General features: G+C 42.2%; 1 protein-coding gene across 1 annotated transcript in view; it reads left to right on the forward strand.

The window, feature by feature from the left end:
* Positions 1 to 2,240: 2,240 nt before the first annotated feature.
* Positions 2,241 to 20,382, forward strand: part of LOC128745793 (cilia- and flagella-associated protein 43) — a 70,455-nt gene continuing 52,313 nt past the window's right edge. Inside the window, exons 1-3 of the mRNA XM_053842869.1 lie at positions 2,241 to 2,275; positions 2,336 to 2,604; positions 3,112 to 3,485. Coding sequence (XP_053698844.1) covers positions 2,241 to 2,275; positions 2,336 to 2,604; positions 3,112 to 3,485 — 678 coding nt within the window. The remainder of the gene's footprint in view (positions 2,276 to 2,335; positions 2,605 to 3,111; positions 3,486 to 20,382) is intronic.

Raw genomic sequence — 20,382 nt, forward strand, 5'->3', positions numbered from 1 at the left:
TATATCGAATCACAATTTTTAATGTCAAGTATTGTTATTATTATGTTAAATATTGCCTAAAATTTCCAAATTTTAATATATTATAAAATAAATAATTATTTTGGGAGCGTGTAGGGCGCTATATCTCTACATATTTGGGTTGGTAAGCGGCAATGCTTATCAACTTAGGAACCAATTGCTTCAAGAAATGGTTAATTGGTTTCACTGTTCCTGGTTTTTGCTGTCAGGTATTGTAACCAGTTAGTAATGTGTGATTATCTACGTCTTCATTAAAATTGCCAAGAATTTGGAATGGTTTTGCAATGGTCAATGTTCCTAATTTAATTCTAATGATTATTGAAGCAAATTTTTATTCTCAGTTTTCGTTAATAGCGTTTAAGGTGTTCTAGTTCGGAATATTTTATTGCGAGGGATCAGCATCGCTTGCTTTCATGTCTCGTTCATTGCAAAACCTTGACAACAAAATTTTTTCGGAGCGGTGACAATTACCGAGTTTTAAATTCGAGCCAGTAGTTTGGACTTTGGAATAGTAGTTTGTACTGTAATTTACAATAATATTTGACTCAAGTGAAGGGCCGAGATCGCAGAGCAGCAAATGTTTGTATGTAACGGTTTGTAAACGAATTAGAACGCGTGATTTTGATGACCACCTCGATGTCGTTATCTTAATTTTGCGAGAAACCTCATCCTCATCTAACAAGACGGATGTAATATTACATCGCCCACACAGTGGATTCGCGCGGGACTAGTTTATGTTTTGCTTACGGAAATAAATGTCCAAGGCATAATATTCATACCGTCGAAACGAACTCAGGCCAAAATACGTCGCACACGCTTTCTAAACGACTATTTATTTGCAATGGTGATCGCGAAAAGCAGAGATGAAATGTAATCGCTGACGCGTTGTTTCGTTGGATCATATCATCTACCAAAATGAACCCTGATCTGTACCTTCCCCTACTAACATAAATCCTATCCCGTGATACTTGTGGAGATGCAGTTGTACTCGCGGTCTCTAGCAACAACAAGTATCGGACTAATATTCCTTCCTTTTCCCATGTAGTATAGCCTTTTGGTCGTGGCCGGCGACATTATTGGTCAATTTTCAAAGTATTGAATCAGTAGAAATTGCACAACGAGTATGTCATGCTACTCCCAAGCACCATTCAATTGGTTCTTTGTGCAATTATTTATTTTAAAATTATTTTAGAAAAAATACAACAAATGTTAAAAAATAGTTGAAAAGTAAAGCAAAAGGAATCCAAAAACATTTAGTTTTTTGCAAAATTCTCTCTCTAATTCAAAATTTAAATATTTTAATCGAATAAATCGAGGTTAAGGTTTGGTACATAGTTGTCAATATAAGCTGAAATGTTCGAATCTCTAACTGACCAATCTTCGAAATTTTGAAAAAAAATATTCATTTGTGTTTAGCTTTACAACAAAATTAATATGGATAGTTTAATTACTAGCGCAACGTGATTTTTCCTCCAAAGAAAGTAAAATAATTCTTATATAATGACGCACAACATATATACTTATAAATTAGTCAGTTGCTTGCAGTCTCATTTTTCCACACTTCACTTTTGTCCATACGGGACAGTTACGCTTTTATGGGTAGTAATCGTATTACACGTATTTGACGAACACCAGTATCTGCAAACAAACGAATATAATATTACCTACTGTTCCCCCCATCGCAGTTGGAAAGATTGTGCATCACAGAAAAGGTTAATTCCCTGAGCAAAAATCTGCAAAGTCAGAATGCTAAAAAATAACTGTTATTTAGAACGTATATTTGATTAATTTACTATTTAGAAACTGTTTTTAATTCTAAAATAATGGTTTTTACATAACAGAAATAACTGATATTCAAATATTTAGAATTATTGAATACGTATTTGCTTGTATTGACTCATAAATATTCATAAAAAAGTTTCTGCTTTATATAGAAAATAAAAAAAAATCATTGCTGGAAAATGTACGTACTATCGAGGCAAAATGTACGTATTATGGAGGGTACGTAATATCGAGGGTACGTACTAACGAGGGTACGTACTATGGAGGTATACCTGTAATACCAAATTCGGTGCCTTTCCATTTGTATCTGAAATCAGTAACCATGTCTTGAACATAGCCAGGTACATTTCCTTGGTAGCGATGCTATAGCAACGATTATTATATTTGGAAACATGATGGGGCCATGGTGACGCAAAATGTTTCACCATTTCATTTCCAACATGTCACTAAAGCACACCACGAACGTAAAAACCAAGTATTGCATTCGGTAGTTTAGATATTTCGAAAAATATTCAAGTTTTGTATATAATTTCAGCTGGATAAAAGTGAACGACTTTCACTCGGCATGTTTTGTTAGCAATGAAGCATTAGCAGTGGGAATGAGCAGCCATATTCTATTATGGAACTTAACAACTAAAACCGAGAGCTACTACCGAGCAGTGGACAAAACCAGCGGAGAAGGTGTATCATGCTTAACGGGCCATAAGAGCTTCAGCATATACGCCTTTGCAGAGAAATGCATAAGCCCTAGAATTTTCATCAATGATTATCCAAACAATTCTGTTTTATACATTCTGCAAGGAGGTTTAGTATTAGCATGTACCTAGTAGACGAACACAGCTCTTATTTAATCATATTCCTATAAACATATAAGCAGTGTTGAGCACTGCTAATTCGCTAATTCGGTAACTGACCTATCGAGAAACGCTAATTACACTTTATAATTTATATTCAGACTAGCCGAATTGTGGCTGGTCCATAATTCCAAATGAAGTGCAGCTGTTTTTTTTAAATTAATAAATTGTAAAGCATTTTATTCATTAAAATAGGCTTTGATCTTAGTTTTATTAAGAAAAGCCGTGTAATATATACAAATTAGTATTAATTTGTACAGTGATAGATTACAATGCAAGTTGTTGCGATATGTTCAAAAATAAACAGTGACTGTTAATTTGCAGTTTGCGATTGGTGATTGGCGAAATTTCCACGATTATCGAGCAAATTGTGTCGGTTTGTGAATTAGCGAATTGGCGGTGCCCAACACTGCATATAACATAAAGGCATAACATATATCGAATGTTTCGTTTTCAGGTGAAAATATTTTTAGTTACATTTCAATATGTTTTTCGGAGGGAGAGTACTTGATTGCTCTAAGCGGAATTCCTGACTATTCTATCGAAGTTCATGTATGGAGAAATAAAGAAATGCTGATAAAGAAAAGTACAGGCATACACAGTGACAAGCAACGAATAATCTGTAGTCCTTCTTCATCGGTTGCCGTATGCCAGCTGGCCTACAACAAGCCTCAAGCTATATTTTGGGAAATTCATGGAAGCATCAGAGTGAGCAAGCTAATTGAGAAAGCAGTTAGACTACCGTTTGGAAATGACTCTGCTCCTATCGATAGTACATTTTTACTCGATGGTACTCTAGTTATTGTTAACAAAGTTGGAGCTGTCTATACTGTAAGTATAACGATTTTTTGGGATATGACACGTGTCAATCCGACGTGTAGCTCTCAAGCTGCAGTATTTATAGTGACGCCACCTTTGTAATTTTAAAAACAATGTAAAAAATCAATTTTGAATCCATTATGATCCGAGATACGATGAAATCACGTATTCATACGCTAGGAAATAATGAATTAAATAAAGTAAAAACTTTAGCAGTTGCGGACTCCGCTTCTATAGAGATGAACTGCTCATATTAAACATAACTGTATAAACATCAATGATCCAAAGGATCCACATCCCATGAATAATAAATATTGTTTTCTTGTGTTGTTTAAAATTTCAAGAGCATCGGTATAGTGAAACCACTGTAACTTGTGATCCCACATACAAAGAACAATTTTCGCATATATTATTTGATGATCCTTTTTTATGCTAAGTCCAGTAGAAGATATCTCGCGTAACTTTTCAAAAGGACCTAAGTAACAACGAGAGATTCTCTTTGTGCCTCTTCTCTTTCACCTTCCACGGCAATGCAAATGCACTTTTAAACACCAGCTTTGCATGAATCGGTTGCTAGCATCACTATCTAGCTAAACGTGAAGAAAATTTTTTGTTGGAATGCATTTATGTCACCGTAATAATCAGAAGAGATGGACACCGAAGAGAATCTCTCAATGTTACTTAGGTCTTTTTGAAAAGTTACGCGAGATATGCAATTCTTCACTGTTGTGCCCATTCTGGGACACCTTCTCAAAAAAATTTAATCTCGATTTCAAGTAAAATTTAAAGTCCAATTTCAATTACACTCAAGTACTTTTTTACGCGGTTTAGTTTTTTGAGTATTAAGAACGGGGTAACTTAGAGACCATTCATTTATTTCTCAATACATTTGGGAGTAGCTCGACATTCCTCACGTATATTGTAAATAGTTCCTTAGCTGCACCGTTTTCGAGTAATCGGAAAAAGCAAACCGTGTAAAAAAAGACTTGAGTGTACAATTTCATTATAAATCAAATTTCAAATTTAAAATGAATTTTAAATTCAATACGAGTCTCATTTCAAGTCGAATTTGAAGTACAATTTCAAGTCCAATTTACGTTTAATTTCATGTCTCATTTTAAGTTCAGTTTCAAGCATAACTTAAAATTCGCTTTAAAGTTCAATGTGAGTTCAATTTCAAGCATAATTTCAAAACTGATTTAATTCCAATTTCATCTCAAATTTCAAGTCCAATTTCAAGTTCAATATCCTGTCAAATTTCACGTCTCATTGTGGATTCCATTTCAATTCCAATTTTAACTCCAATTCGTATTCAAATTTCAAGTATAATTTCAAGCGCAATGTCAGTTCAATATAAATACAATTTTAAGTCTTATTTAAAGAATAATTTTACGTCCTGCTTCAAATCCCAGTTCAATCCGTATTTCATGTCTAATTTCAAGTGCAATTTCCAGTACAGTTTTAAGCCCAATTTCATATAAAACTAAGTTAAAGTTCAAGTCCTAATTCAAATTCAAATCTATTATAATCTAAAAAGGGGTTCAATTTTAATTTTAGTTACAAACAAGGCTGCAGCGCTCAGTTACGCTCATTGGACTGTACTGCCTCATAGAAGCAAAATCTATAAATGTCATGTATGTAACTTTTGTAGAGCTAAGTGTAATCTATGCTCTTTCTGAAAAGAGTACTGCATTATTTTTTCACTTTCTGCAGTTAAAAGGTCTACAGGGAAAATTCGATATAAGACAAACTCGTTTTGAAACAACATCGATATAAGCCAATTTTTATCTCGATATAAGACAAATCCCTTTGACATACATAGTTGGTAACACCAGAGCTAATTTTCCAATCCAAAAGCGGCGCCATGAAGATGTTCATTATTTCAAAACAAACTTCAAAATCAATTTCAAAAAATGTAAATAGGGTGATTTATGTATTTTGGACAAGCGTTACGCGTAGTCTATATAGGACCAGGGCTTCGACCGATCCTTTTTTTCTACCGCAGTCACACCAACGCGCATTCAAGTTCACACCGTCCGTTTAGAGGTGGAATACGAACGCTATGCATTACACAACTGGCAGTTTGCTCAGTCAAACGCCGAATGCACGCAACAGAATGAACGCGTTCTAATGCTTTTTGACATTTTCGTTTCGATCAAGTTGCCTTTACCGTTTGGAGCAGCGAATGACTGCAAAACAGTCAAATGACTGGCAATCACCACGCTAACGAAAAGCAACCGCACAATCATATGATTCAATACTACAAAAAACAACCACTACATGTGCATGGAAGAAGTCGGCCGGACTCCGTCCAATACAAACGAATATTTTGCTAGCGTCGGACCGACGTCCGGGTGACAAACTATTACTGTGAGCAGCCGATTTGGAGACAAAAAGAGAAACGAAAAAATACGTCACCGTATGCTTCCAGTCAGTTTGCAGTTTATACTCTCAAAGCGCAAAGCAAAACGGGAGATTGACTGTTTGCTTTTGCTGAGATGCCGCATGAATTGTAAGACGGCAGCAGCGCAAGCGGCAAATTGACTGGATAAGAAAAACAGTCAAATGATCGTTCAAAAAGCGGAGTTTGAATGCGGAAAGTTCGCATTCACGGCAGTCACATTCAACTTGCGATCCCTTTTCAAGCCCTGTATAGGACATTTAAGGCACAATCAACTGGAAATGTCCAAAATAGCGTACGCGTAACACCTGTCTAATAATCTAAAACTATCGAGTTTACTTGAATATATGAATATATGGTACTACCACCTGCCTTAGCAGAACATCCGTTCATAGCAATGAGCCTATCATGTCAAAAAGAGTTGAACATATTCAACGATTGTTCATGCTTCCCAACACTTGTATGAAGGGCCAAAAGGGAATTGGTCGATAAGCAACATCACTTACACGCACCAGGGATTTAGAGAATCTCCTTCCAGGAGCTAAGTCACCTGAGTCAATCGTTGAATAAACCGTCTTAATGCAGAATGGCTCCAGCAGGTGGGGAGAAGAGCCCGCTCATTATCCACGATGTGTTGTTAATCGGGCCAAGATTAACCCTAGAAAGTTGACTGTTTCTCTCTCCCTAGGCCCACCGCTTCAAACAAGTGCTCTGATGGTCCCTCCCTCTTCCCGATTCTAGTTTATTTATGAAATGTGGTATATATGGGTAAAAATAGAACAATCTCACCAGCAGTCCTTCGAATGGAATAGAGTTGCGTCCTTTTAGTTTCCATAAGTGCTTCTAATAATTAATTTAATTTTTCTTCTGGTATCCAATATCCATGTGCAGTATTAACACTCGTATTGGCCAAAGTTTTCACTATATAGCAGTAAATGCTTCATAAGCTAAAACGAAAAAAATAATTAAAATAACTTATATTATGCTTACCTATTAACCAGATCGTGTGGCTCCACTGTCTGCCCAAAAACTGGATTATGAGATCAGGCAGCCGGGAACCACACAGTATCGCACCTCCTAGCTTGGCTACTTAATAGAGCATTACCGGGTATGACCACGTGGAGGCGCTAGGTAGGGGCTTGGGATAGCTAGAGCTATATTGGACGCTCCTCATTTGCCTTCCCCATTTCATACCCCTAAAACTATCGAGTTTACTTTTACAAAAAACAAATTAACAGTCAGCTTAACTGTTGAGTGCTAAAAATTGAAAAATCAACATTTTCCACATGTTTCCAATGAATATTTGGCAATAAGTTTCAGGATTCTGTAAAGATAACTAATGGTTTAACACAGTTGTAACGAACTGATGTTCTGTAAAAATCCGGCATAGTTAATCAATCAAAGTTACCCTCATCAACATGTTTGTTTGCCCAGCAACGACGCTGCTTCATATTGAACGCGACGCCGGCTGATTTACACCAATAATGATCATAGTAATCTAAAACATTGCGTATACGACGAATGGCGAAAAAAGTAAAATATCGGTTTCTTACTATTTTCCAGCTTTTCGCGTAAATTTTCATAATTTTTTTGCATATAAACATGACGCAAGCCAAACCACCCCAACTGGAGAAAGAATCATGCAATTCCGTTCAGCCGGTCTTGAGTTTATCCCTTACAAACAAACGCACCAACTCTGTTTTGCCTTTCTACTACAGGCCGGACTCGATTATCCGGGGATTCGATTAACCGGGGATTCGATTAACCGGGGATTCGATTATCCGGGTTTTTAGACTCGATTATCCGGGTGAAAAAAAATATTTTTTTTTTCACTGATTTATTTTAAACCCAAATGTTATAATTTTCATGCTACATGATTATTCCAGGTAGACAAGCATTGATTAACCTCCCTAAAGCTACAAAATTCCTTTCTTATATCCCTTTTATCGGCGAAAAAAAACAAAAATAAATCCTGCGATGATGAAATCAATTTTTTTACCTAAAAATCATCATCACCATCATCATTATCATCATTATTATCATCATCATCATCATCATCGTTATCATCAGTAAAAAAATTGCAAAAAAGGAATTTTATGACTTTAGGGCAGATTGATGAATAATGAAAAAACCCGAATTAATCCACCTAGCGGCGTGACCTAGCCTTTCTACTGCCACAATAATTATTATTTAATTTCTCAGGAACATCTATAATTAACTTGACTATTTTTTTAAATATCCGTTCCGTATTCCTCAAAATCCTTATTTGCCAGTGAAATTCACAACGTATTGCGTAGAACAATTATATTTTCTTTCCTTGGGTGCGTAAATACTTGTAAGCGTCATTTATGTTACTTGATGAACACCTTATTTAGTTTTATAATCGGTCGGCCTTAACTTTCGGGCTTCAGAGCCACATACGAAACTTGTTTTGAATTGACAATATGAAATATGTGTTCATAGCAGATTTTTTTATATTTTGATATTAATACCATGCGTTCAAAAGTTAGCATCTTTGAAAAACAAGAGTTCAGAAAAATTATTATTGTACTTCGCTTTTGAAGAAAAAGGATATCGACAACAAAATAATTAATCTCAAAATTTTACTATTAGTTTGCTTGGCTTCAATTTTGCAATATATCTGAATTAGAAAAAATAACTGAATAGAGCATTAGATATGAAAAAGAGAAATTGAATTTTTTCTCAGTTGGCGCTCTTTCAGATAATAATTTTTGCATGAAAATCAAAACTTAAGCTTCTTTTGTATGTACTTTCATGAAAAGATAGACTTGATTAGCTTGATTGCATCGTTTTTACAATGTTACAGGGTTAGGAAAACAAGATGAGTTCGAAAAATAGTGCAAAAGCTGCCCCATAAACATGCTTGAGAATGGGAAATATGATCGATATGATTTCCAGTGCTTGTCATTTTTGATTTATTTATTAAAATATGATACATGACATAAGTCATCTGTCCTTTAACGAAAACAAATCGTACAAAGTTACTACCGTGCAACGTTTACTTCCTATTTTTCATATAACATTTCTAAGCCCTAGTATCTATAGATTGAAAAGAGCATCTATTAATGCGCAAAATTTGTATGAAATTTGTATAAATTTATTTGGAAAAATCAACTCACTAGTATTTTAATCCTCTACACCACTACACCTACATGCTTAAATTAACTGATTTTCTTCGCTTTTTGCTTTTCTTGTATAATTGTGAGTAACAGCAAGTGAAGAAAATGACAATTGAAATGTGAAATCAAAGAAAAGAAAAAACTTTTCGATTGAATCCCACTATTTAATATTTATTTGCAACAGATACGTAGTTCGCCTACGACGTGCAGGCTCCATCAGTGTCTTATTTCAAAGCGTATACGTATCTGTTGCGAATAAATATTAAATAGTGGAATTTAGTCGGTAAAAATTTTTTCTTTTCTTTAATTTCAGAGTTCGAAATCCACTAAAAGGCTTTGAAAACTTCAGACAATTGACATGTTTCTCACTTTTCTTGAATTTCAATGCAAATTGAAAAATTGCAAATTGTCATCACATACACATACATACATACATACATACATACATACATACATACATACATACATACATACATACATACATACATACATACATACATACATACATACATACATACATACATACATACATACATACATACATACATACATACATACATACATACATACATACATACATACATACATACATACATACACGCACACATACATCACACACATTGAATACAATCAACATTTGATTGATATGTTTTGATTTCACACGTTTTAACGGTTTAATATACGGTGCTTAAGTGTTAAAGTTTGAATAACTTTTGAATGAACCGTCCGATTTTCAATAACTCGATTTCGATTCTACTATGTATATTTTATTCACGACAGATACGTATTTCGCCTACGAATTGCAGGCTTCTTCAGTGTCTGTTTTCGAACTCCGAAGTTCGGAAACAGACACTGAGGAAGCTTGCAAGTCGTAGGCGAAATACGTATCCGTCGTGAATAAAATATACATAGTAGGATTAAATTGGATAAGTTTTCTTCTTTTTTAATTTTAGGTTTCGTATTCTACTAAGACGCTCCAAAAACTTCAGTCGAAAAAAAGAAAAAAAAAACAAAAAATCTTTATGAAATAATACTTAGTTACTTTCAGTAAATTTAAAATAGTCGGTTATACTAGTTAACTTTTGATTTTTCGTAATCCACGCCAACGTTTTGATAATGTTCGCGTTTATTTTTCGTCCCTGCTGTTCCTTCTTTTGCATTTAAAATTCAATCTAAGTTTGCGCTTTTCCGGTATGTTATCAAAAATCCTGAGATAAGTATGTGCCCGTATTGAACTATTGCTACAACTGTCCGGTACAAGAGTTTAATTTAATCCCAGTTTTATGATGAGACTCTGTGAGAAACTGTGAAAAGGCGTCAAGAAATCGGAAAAGGAGTAATAAAGATAAAAGGAAAACACACGTGTGTGAATGAACGCTTTGGATAACCAAAAAAATTAAACTCTCCGAAAAGTTAAGGCAAAAATGCAGTGTTGCATGGGAGCTAATATTCGCTTAACTTTTCTGAACAATTAACTTTTCAGAGATTTAACTTCTCCAAGAGTCCACTGTATTTTTTTCTTATTTGATAATTCATTTGTCTGTTACTGTCAAAAATTTCACTGCAGTCATTTTATTTTTCTACAGGAGTTTTCCTGTAGAAAAAATACCATGAGAAATATTTTTTCCAACTGGTATTTTTGCTAAGTGGCTGAGAATTTTTTTGCCGTTTCATAAAACAAATTGTTCAAAAGTTATAAACTTTTGAAGCAAGTGATGTCCGAGAAAACTGGAAAATTTGATTTGAAGTTTCCTGAGAAAATAAAAAATCGCGAATTTAAGTTAATTTTCATTAAAAAGAACATAAACTGGCGGTTGAAAGACAATTTTTTAATTAAAAGCTGACTTTCATATCTCAAAGTGTACCATTCCATGATAGGTAAGCTACGAAGCACCAGTTAATGGTGTCGCCTTTTCATTTTTTTTAAATGATCCGCTTGAGGCCGGTTAGCGTTTAGAAGTTACAGAAGGTTCCACACATTCAAAGCTTTGCCTTTGACATTTACCCATTTTTTAAAAATTGGTCAATTTTGCATCCGGACAATTTCGGACTTCCGGACCGGAATCGGACCGGAACCGGAACAGAGCTAAATCGGACCGGAACGAAATCGGACCTAAAAATTTCGTTCCGATTTTTTACCGGACCGGACCGGACCGGAACCCGGACTTCAATTTTCGTTCAGATGTCGAACACTTCTAGGGTTTTACTGCGCCCCGGATCGCGTTGCTTTGGGGCGTCATATGCGGCTCAGAGGGGTTTGTTCCCTAGGCCACCTTTCATCCGAAAGAACTTAACTGACGATGCTAGCTCGCTGTTCCGCTCTCCACTTACGCTGCATATCAGACATGATGCGTGCGATTGCGCTATTGACGGCATTCCAAATGCTCTCGTTGCGACACATTTCCTCCACCATATTTTCGACGTTAAGACCGGAAGGCAATTCATCCCTCCATGCTGCAAATCTGGGACAGTCCAAAACCACGTGCTCTGCTGTTTCTTCCACGTTCCCACATTCCGGGCATAAGGGCGCGGGTAAAAGTTCACCTCCCCGTGCTTCCTATTCACCCAAACCGAGAGAGTCGATATCAGCCTGTGGGTCCATCTACCTTTCTGTGTCGTATGCCACTCCTGTTACCACTTAGCTAATGATTCTGCTCTCATCAGCTTTCTGATTCCTCTGACCTCCTTTTGCCTATAGCACACCAAGTCCTCCATCAGGGTGATGTCGACGAGAATCATCCCAGCGCTTACGTACACAGCTTCTGATGAGATAGTCCTGTACGCGCTCACAACTCGAATGGCCATTAGTGGGGCCGTACTTCTCAGCTTCGCTCTGTTGCGCTGGGTTTGGTGCGCTGTAATCCAGGGTGGTCCGCCATACCGCAGTATCGACGATGATACACTGGCTAAGAGGCGCCTCTTGCTGCTGCTTGGTCCAAAGTTATTCGGCATGATGCTAGACAGTGGCTTTCGCTGCCTTTTCGCATACGTAGTCAACGTGACCGTTGAATTTTAGCCGATTGTCGATCATCACACCCAGGTGCTTCACCTCGCATTTTGAGGTTATGGTATGTTCTCCGACGGTAAGCCCCACGTGTTGGACTGCTCTCCGATTACTCACCAGTAGTATCTCCGTTTTATGGTGCGCTATTTGCAGTTTCGCGTTCTGCATCCAACTCTCCACTCTGCAGATTGACTCAGTCACCAACACCTCCACTTCCTCTAGCGATTCGCATGTAACCGTCATCACGATGTCGTCCGCGAAGCCGACGATTTCCTCTCCCGTTGGTAGCTCTAGGTTTAGCACGCCGTCGTACATACTGTTCCAGAGAGATGGACCGAGTACTGACTCTTGTGGAACACCCGCCGTGATCACGGTCGTTTCCTTTCCAAGGTTCGTCCGGTATACTAGCACCCGATTCGTGAAGTAGCTCTTCAGAACGCGACACAGATAGTCGGGGACTCTCATTCTATGTAGCGCTGCTGCGATGGCTTCCCAGCTGGCGCTGTTGAATGCATTCTTAATATCGATAGTGACCACTACGCAGTAGCGGTTTCCTCTACGTTTCTGCTTGGACGCCTTCCGTGCTGTCTCGACGACAGTCCGGATCGCATCTAGAGTGGACCTTCCCTTCCGGAACCCAAACTGCCTTTGTGTCAGTCCGTACTCGCCCTCCGTGTATATGGATAGCCTGTTCAGGATAATCCTTTCTAGCAGCTTTCCCAGTGTGTCCAGCAGGCAGATTGGTCGATATGATGCTGGATCCCCCGGTGGTTTTCCTGGTTTTGGCAACAGTACCAACTTCTGGATTTTCCACTTGTCTGGAAAGTGTCCCTCGTTTAGACAGTTTTGCATCACCGTGCGGAACATGTCTGGAAATGCATGGATTGCCTCCTTAAGAGCTGCATTGGGGATCCCATCCGGGCCCGGCGCCTTCTTCATCTTCAGGTCTTTCGCGATTGAAACAAGTTCGTCATTGGAGACTCTTCTCTCGTCAGCGTTCTCATCCTCTAGCACCCGGTAAGGGGTAGAGGGCCAGGACGTTGGCTCGTGTTCCGGGAAGAGTCCTTTAATTATCATTTTTAGCTTATCTGGGCATCCTTCGGCTGGCATTACTGGGCCCCTGATCCTTGCCATCACTACTCGGTGTGCATCGCCTCAGGGGTTGGAATCGACTTCTCTACAAATCTCCTTAAAGGAATTTGTTTTGCTCTGCTTAATCGCGTATTTCAGTGCGGCCTTGGCAACGCGGAGGTCACTTCTTCTTTCCTCTCTAGTTTCGGTACTTATTGCTCCCTGGAAGCACCTTATAGCTCTGTTCCAGTTCGCTCGTAATGCGTTGAGTGACTCGTTCCACCAGTAGACCGAACACCGTCGGTTTCTAGGCTCCACCTTCCTCGGCATAGTTGTGTCGCATGCTCTGGTCGTTGTGCCTCGACAAAGAAGTCCTTGTCGAATGCCTCCATTTTCCACTGCCGGTCTTGAATTCTTCCTGTTTGTGCTGCCACGGGGTTCCGTTGGCCAATAGTGTACCGTATAGGTGATCACTGTACGTGAACTCTTCGCACACTCTCCAGCTAATGTCGGTTCTCAGCGACGGGCTGCAGAAGATGACGTCGATGATAGATTCTCGGCCATCTCTGCGGAAGGTGCTGGTAGTTCCAACATTGCTCAGCTCTACTTCGAGCGTTGCCAGTGCTTCAAGTAGGCTGGCTCCTCTGGCGTTCGTACATCTACTTCCCCATTCGGTTGCCCAGGCGTTGAAGCCACCTCCTATGACGATCGGTCTCCGTCCAATGAGCTGAGTTAGTTCTTTCAGCATGCGGCAGAGCTGTTCCAGCGTCCACCTTGGGGGAGCATAGCAGCTGCACACGAAGATTTCGTTAATTTTGGCGACCACGAAACCCTCGTATCGATTTGTAACCACCTCCTGGATGGGATATCTGCCGGTCACCAATATCGCAGCCATTCCTGCTCGGTCTGCTATCCAGTTACCGTTATAGGAGGAAATTCGATACGGCTCCGCTATGATTGCAACGTCGCACTTCGTTTCTGTTGTCGACTGCCACAACAGTTGCTGTGCAGTGTCGCAGTGATTGATGCTGATTTGAATCACCTCCATTATTGTAGGGCTGCCTTTGCCTTCTGGTACACCGGACATTTAAAGCCTCCCATCACGTGGTCGTTGTCTTCCTTGCACATCATACACCTCGGTTGCATATTGCAGTCCTTCGCAACATGCCCCTCATTGCCGCATTTCCGACACAGCTTCGATCTGTCAGGTCCCGGACAATTCCTCGCCTGGTGACCAAAGTCCGTGCATTTGAAGCATCTCGCCATTTCTTTGGGTTCACGTGGGAACCACCGCCCAGCCGATCTTGACTCTGTCCATCTTCAGAAGCCGGTTTGCCGCCGCGATAGATAGACGAATCGACGCCGTCTGCGTACTGCCGTAAGCCTTCCGCAGCCGAATAGACATTGGAACGTCGCCCAGGTATTCCGCTCTTGTCAGCAACGCTTTCACCTCTGTTGTGACCTCGTCCAGGTTTTTCGCTTCAACGATCGTCTCCTGAGACAAAGCTTTTACTTGAGCTTCGCTACCGAGCGCTGTCTCGACTTGCGCCTTGAAGGCCGCGCTCTTCACCTCCGGGTCTCTCTTGAGCTCGAAGAGCAACTCGCCACTCTGGGTTCTCCGGGTTTTCACGACCTTTTCCCCTAGCTCTTTCAGCTTCGGCTCGTCCCTCATTCTCTTGAGGAGATCGGCATACGTCGTCTTCTCGCCCTTCACTCCAACAATCAGAGCGTCGCCTCTGCTCCGGATCCGGCGAGGTTAGGGTCTCTCCCTATTCTTCGCCTTTTTTTCCGCTTCTTCGCGTTCTGCCGGAATTTCCCCGTGCATCTGCTTCTTCTATGCAAGCGTGTATGTGTGTTTGTATGTGTGTTTGTATGTATGTATGTATGTATGTATGTATGTATGTATATTTTTTTTTGTATTGTTTATGCAGGGAGAAAATCTTCATAGACAGCACCTTCGCGGTGCCGAATAGGATTCACATGGTGCCAACATGCGCCTACCTACTAAAAACTATCCTGCTGCCCGTTCCTGAACCCCTCCCGGAACTACCGTTAGGTTTTACTTCAGGAAGGAGGACGTGCCGAAGCACTCCGACTTGTCCGTTGCGTGTGTGGGTTCACACAACACCCTTGCCCTTGCATACCGCCACTACCCTTCACCTAGGGCCTGGGCTGCCCAATCAGCCCATTACTGACCCTAGCAAGCTATGTCAGGCCCTGTCGTTGCAACCGTTCTAGCCGTTGCAACTCCGTTATCACCGCCGTTGCCGCCCTATCGACGGCACCCCATGCGCGCTGCTCAGCGCACATTCTCTGCACAATGTTGTCGGTAGTGATGTCCGATTACTTCTCGATTAATCGAACTAATCGATTATTCGCTAAAATAATCGATTATTTTTTAATCGATTGCTTTATGTTCCGATTATTAGATAATCGATTAACTGGCCGATCGATTATGCCGGATTATTTAAAATTTTATTCTTTGACAATTTCTAACAAATTTAATTATTACAGTGGCAGGCGCTTACCTTCTAAATTAACCACACGCAATCAGCCAGTTCGTTGGTTTCGAGATACGATGCTGATCTAAGAAACCAGTAGTCGTATGTTCAAATCTCAGCCAGGCAGTGCTCCTAGATACAGTCAGTAGGATTGTTGCAATAGCCCCGTAACTGTCTTGTACTCTAATATCTGGCTGTGAAGTCTGTCGATAAAGATGGGTCAAATCTTAGAAAGGATGTTTAATCCCAAGGTTTTGCTTTTAATCATCCAGTTTGCACGCAGTAGGCCGGTTTAAATACCACGCTGAAGCCTAAAAACCAAACTAAACTTTATCTAGATACTAACTGTGCTACCGTCAAAAGATAATTCGAAAATTTGTCAGTCTGTCAGACACGGAATTTTGTAAGGAATTTTTAGAAAACTGGGTAATACACTTCGTCTTTTTCTATACAAAAAACAAAAAATGCGGTCTCCTCGATTTCTATGTAACTAGCCTAAGTCTGACTGCACATTCCAAAACACTCGTGGACAGTACTATGGGACGCAAAACTAGTTTTTGGTGTCGGGAATTGTAACGAGGTTACAAAATAAATAGAGTAACAAACCCTATTGTCCAATCCCACACACAACCGTCACTAAAAGCCTGTTCGCGTAACCTGTCGTTATCCCCGTAAAAAGGTTAGGGTGCCGCGACAGTAAAAAACCCTGCTAATGCCCACCGGATGGAACCTGGCGAAACTAGCCGAAGCTGAATCGTCGGTCCCGTCGTAAAGTCCTGTGCTTGACAGGACAGGCAAATCAGTCTGGGGAATGAGCGATTTTAAAGATAGCCACCTAAGAGACGACACGCAAGATTGGAAAGGGCTAGAAGTTAGAAGACGCAAAGTGATACATGAGAAGACGAAAAGCGAAGTAAACTAGTATTCGGAAAAGATACAATAAATAGAAGTAAAGTGGAAAAAAACACGGGTAGAAAATATAGGCGCTAAAGCGAGGTTAGATTACCTAGTCGAACGAAGCAAAAGACCACCAGCACCCTCCTTCAAACGGAGGTCTTCCCTTAGATCTTAAGAGCGCGACCGTCGTCAGTCGGCCTTAACACGTGTCGACCATGAGTGCGTGATCCGATTCTCCGAGCAACACACCGAGCGAGCAGGCAGTTGCTACCATCCGTGGCCCTATACACCATCGATCGTAGGAACCGATCGCCGAAGAGCGAACCGTATGCTATACCCACCACATAACCAATTGTTACTGTCTGTGGATTCATCACCGTTCGTACCGGCTACCGGATGTCGGACCCGGTCGAACTAAAACATTTCATTCACCATTTGCCACCCACCACGTATTTGGTACGGGCTATCTGTAAGCGGTCTACGAAACCGCTGGTCTAGCACAGTCACCTGTTCATCGGAGCATCAGAGAACCTTCGTCGACAAGAAGCAGCAGGCCGTAAGTAAAACTGAAGAAAATTAACCACTAGATTAAGCCAAACGTGTAAATGAAGATCTGTTAACCCTCGAAATGGTGTTTGCTGCGATATGTGTCCTCGGAAAGTGTGAGTCCCCGAATGTGCCCCCCCCCCCCCCGCCCCCCAGATCGGTTCGCGAGTTAGCCTTCGGTAGGTTAGTGTAGGATGCCTAGGGGACTCTGCACTAGCCGATGGTTGCTCTTGTCCCCCTGTTGAGTCGGCCGAACGGATTTAACCGATGTTAGGTTAGTCGGGATTTCGTTCGTAAGTTTATAGTTGAGCGTTTGATGGACCTGCCCTGAGGTATTCTAGCCGGACCGGGATTGTATCGCTAAACACGCTCCTTCACGGCAAGTTAATCCTTGCCTGGCGCTTAAGTGAAGGTTGTCACTGCTCCCAGCCCTAAAAACCATCCCGCCCCGTTACAGGACGTAAAGGTTATAACCAATCGATTATTTCGATTAATCGATTATGCAGCGCCGATTAATCGATCTCGATTATTGGCCGCCTAAAAAGTAATCGATTGTTAACTAATCGATTAACTGAAAAAATCGGACATCACTAGTTGTCGGCGTTGGTGTCTTCCCCAACGACCGCAAGCATCACCCGCCGAGTGGACGTAAACCGCGGGCAGTGAAAAATCACATGCTCTGCCGTTTCCTCGGCTACCGTATAAACGGGGCAAAAGGGTGAATCTACCCGCCCGCGTGTATGTAGATACTTCTTGAAGCATCCATGACCCGACAGAAACTGGGTAAGGAAAAAGTTTACCTCACCATGACCTCTGCCGATCCAGGACGATATGTTCTGGATCAGCCTATGGGTCTACCTACCATGGTCGGTGCGATCCCATTCCACCTGCCAACGCCTAATAGAGTCCAGCCTAACTCTGTCCCTAGCGCCCCTGACGTTCCTCTGCCTGTGGCACTCGATATCTTCACCTAGGAGTATGCATATTGGAATCATGGCTGCAATAACCCCAATCGCATCCAACGATATGGTACGGTAGCCGCACGCAACGCGCAATGCTAACAGCCTGAACACCTTGTTCAGACATGCCTGATTGCGCTTACTCTCGGGCAACCCTGTGGAACACCCGCTGTCACTCTGTACCTCTTCGCCCCGTCCGCCGTGCCGTACACTAGCGTCCGGTTCTCGAAGTTACTCTTAAGCAACCTGCATAGATGATCCGGTACCCTCATCCTATGCAGCGCTAACGCAATTGCACCCCAGTTAGCGCTGTTAAAGGCGTTTTTGACATCGATTGTGACTATGGCACAATACCTGTCGCCTCGCCTTTTCCGTTTCATAGGCTTCTCGGCCCTCTCCACTACGGACTTTATGGCATCTACAGTGGACTTCCCCTTACGGAAGCCAAACTGCATGTTTGCCAGTCCGACATCACTTTCCGTCACAGGCGTTAGCCTGTTTAGGATTACCCGCTCTAGCAATTTGCCTAGCGTGTCCAGTAAGCAAATTGGCCTGTACGACGAGGGATCACCAGGTGGTTTCCCCGGCTTTGGCAGCAGTACCAATCTTTGGACTTTCCATTTGTCTGGAAATTCGCATACCTCTAGGCAACTCTGAAGCGTCTCTCTAAACATATCGGGATATGCTTGGATCGCCGCTTTGAGTGCCTCGTTCGGAATCCCGTCAGGACCGGGCGCTTTCTTCGTTTTTAGACCCCTGGCAATTACGATAAGTTCCTCATTCGTGACCGGATTGAGGACATCATTCGATTGACCGTACGGGGTCGGAGGCCACCAAACTGGATTGTGTTGCGGAGAGAGCCCTTCTACGATGGCTTTCAGCTTTTGGGGGCAGGTTTCCTGCGGCGCAGATGTACCCTTCATCTTTTTCATTACCACCTGGTATGCACCTCCCCAGGGGTTTGAATCCGCATCGCGACATAGGTCCTGGAAACAGGATTTCTTGCTACGCCTAACCTCCTTCTTAAGCGCCGACCTTGCCGCTCTAAGATCAACTCCCCGAGCTTCAGCATCTGCATCGGTCCGGGCCCTCTGCGCTAGCCTTCTCGCTCTGTGGCACCTGGAACGGAGCTGGGCAATGGTATCACTCCACCAGTATACCGAGCGACGACCGTTCATTGGCTGCCCCGTCCTAGGCATAGTGGTATCACATGCCCGTACTAGGACGTTGGTCAGCTCACGAGCACTCAGGTTCGAGCGGGTGCTCTCTGCACTGAGTGCTTCAACGAACAGGTCTTTGTCGAAGGCCTTCACTTTCCACCTCCTCCCTGTCGACTTCACCCCGCGTGGCCGTAGCGCCCGTCGTTCAATCGTGTACCGTATAGCTTGGTGGTCGCTATGCGTGTACTCATCTGACACCCTCCAGCCCATGTTGGCAAGCAACGTTGGGCTGCAGAAGGTGATGTCGATGATCGATTGTTGTACCCCCCCCCTACAAAAGGTACTGACGGATCCCACGTTAGCCAGACTTACATCTAGCTTGGACAGAGCTTCCAGCAAGCTTTGTCCCCTCGGAGTAGTGCACCTGCTACCCCATTCGACAGCCCAAGCATTGAAGTCCCCTCCAATGACAACGGGCTTGCGACCGGTGAGTTCGTCGGTGAGCACGTCTAGCATCCGGTCAAACTGCTCCGGCGACCACCTAGGTGGAGCGTAGCAGCTACAGATGCAGACGCCATCGACCACCGCGATCACGAACCCCTCTTGGTCGGACGACACCACCTGCTGGATCGGGTATCTACCCATCACGGCGATCGCTGCCATCCGACCCTTATCGATAACCCAGTTAGCGCCTCCACGGGGGACCCGGTAGGTATCCGCGATAATGGCAATATCGCACCCCGTCTCGGCTGCCGTTTGCCAAAGCAACTCCTGTGCCGTTTCACAGTGGTTTAGGTTAATCTGTATAACCTGCACCCTTATCGTTGCAATGCCCGCCTATAAGCCGCACACAGTGGGCCACCTGTGGCATGCTTATTTCCCGCATCGACTGTGCAGAGCATGCACCTGGGGGGTTTGCTACATCCCCTGGCGAAGTGGCCATCTTCGCCGCACCGCCTGCACAGCATGGACCGATCGGGGGCCTTACACTTGGCCGCCGATCGGTCAAAGCCCATACACCTGAAACAGCGTTCGATACGCCGTTTCGACACCAGAGTACACACTGACCATCCTACCTTAATTTTGCCAGACGCCAACATCTTGTTGGCGATTGCCTCTGGCACGTTTAAGGTCGCAGTCTGCATATCACCGTATGCCTTCCTCAACCGGATGTCTGCGGGTGCCACATCAACCTTAAGCTGATCCCGCAAAGCATCACTCAGGTCCACT

This window comes from Sabethes cyaneus, chromosome 1, assembly GCF_943734655.1.
Source record: "Sabethes cyaneus chromosome 1, idSabCyanKW18_F2, whole genome shotgun sequence".
Lineage (NCBI taxonomy): Eukaryota > Metazoa > Arthropoda > Insecta > Diptera > Culicidae > Sabethes > Sabethes cyaneus.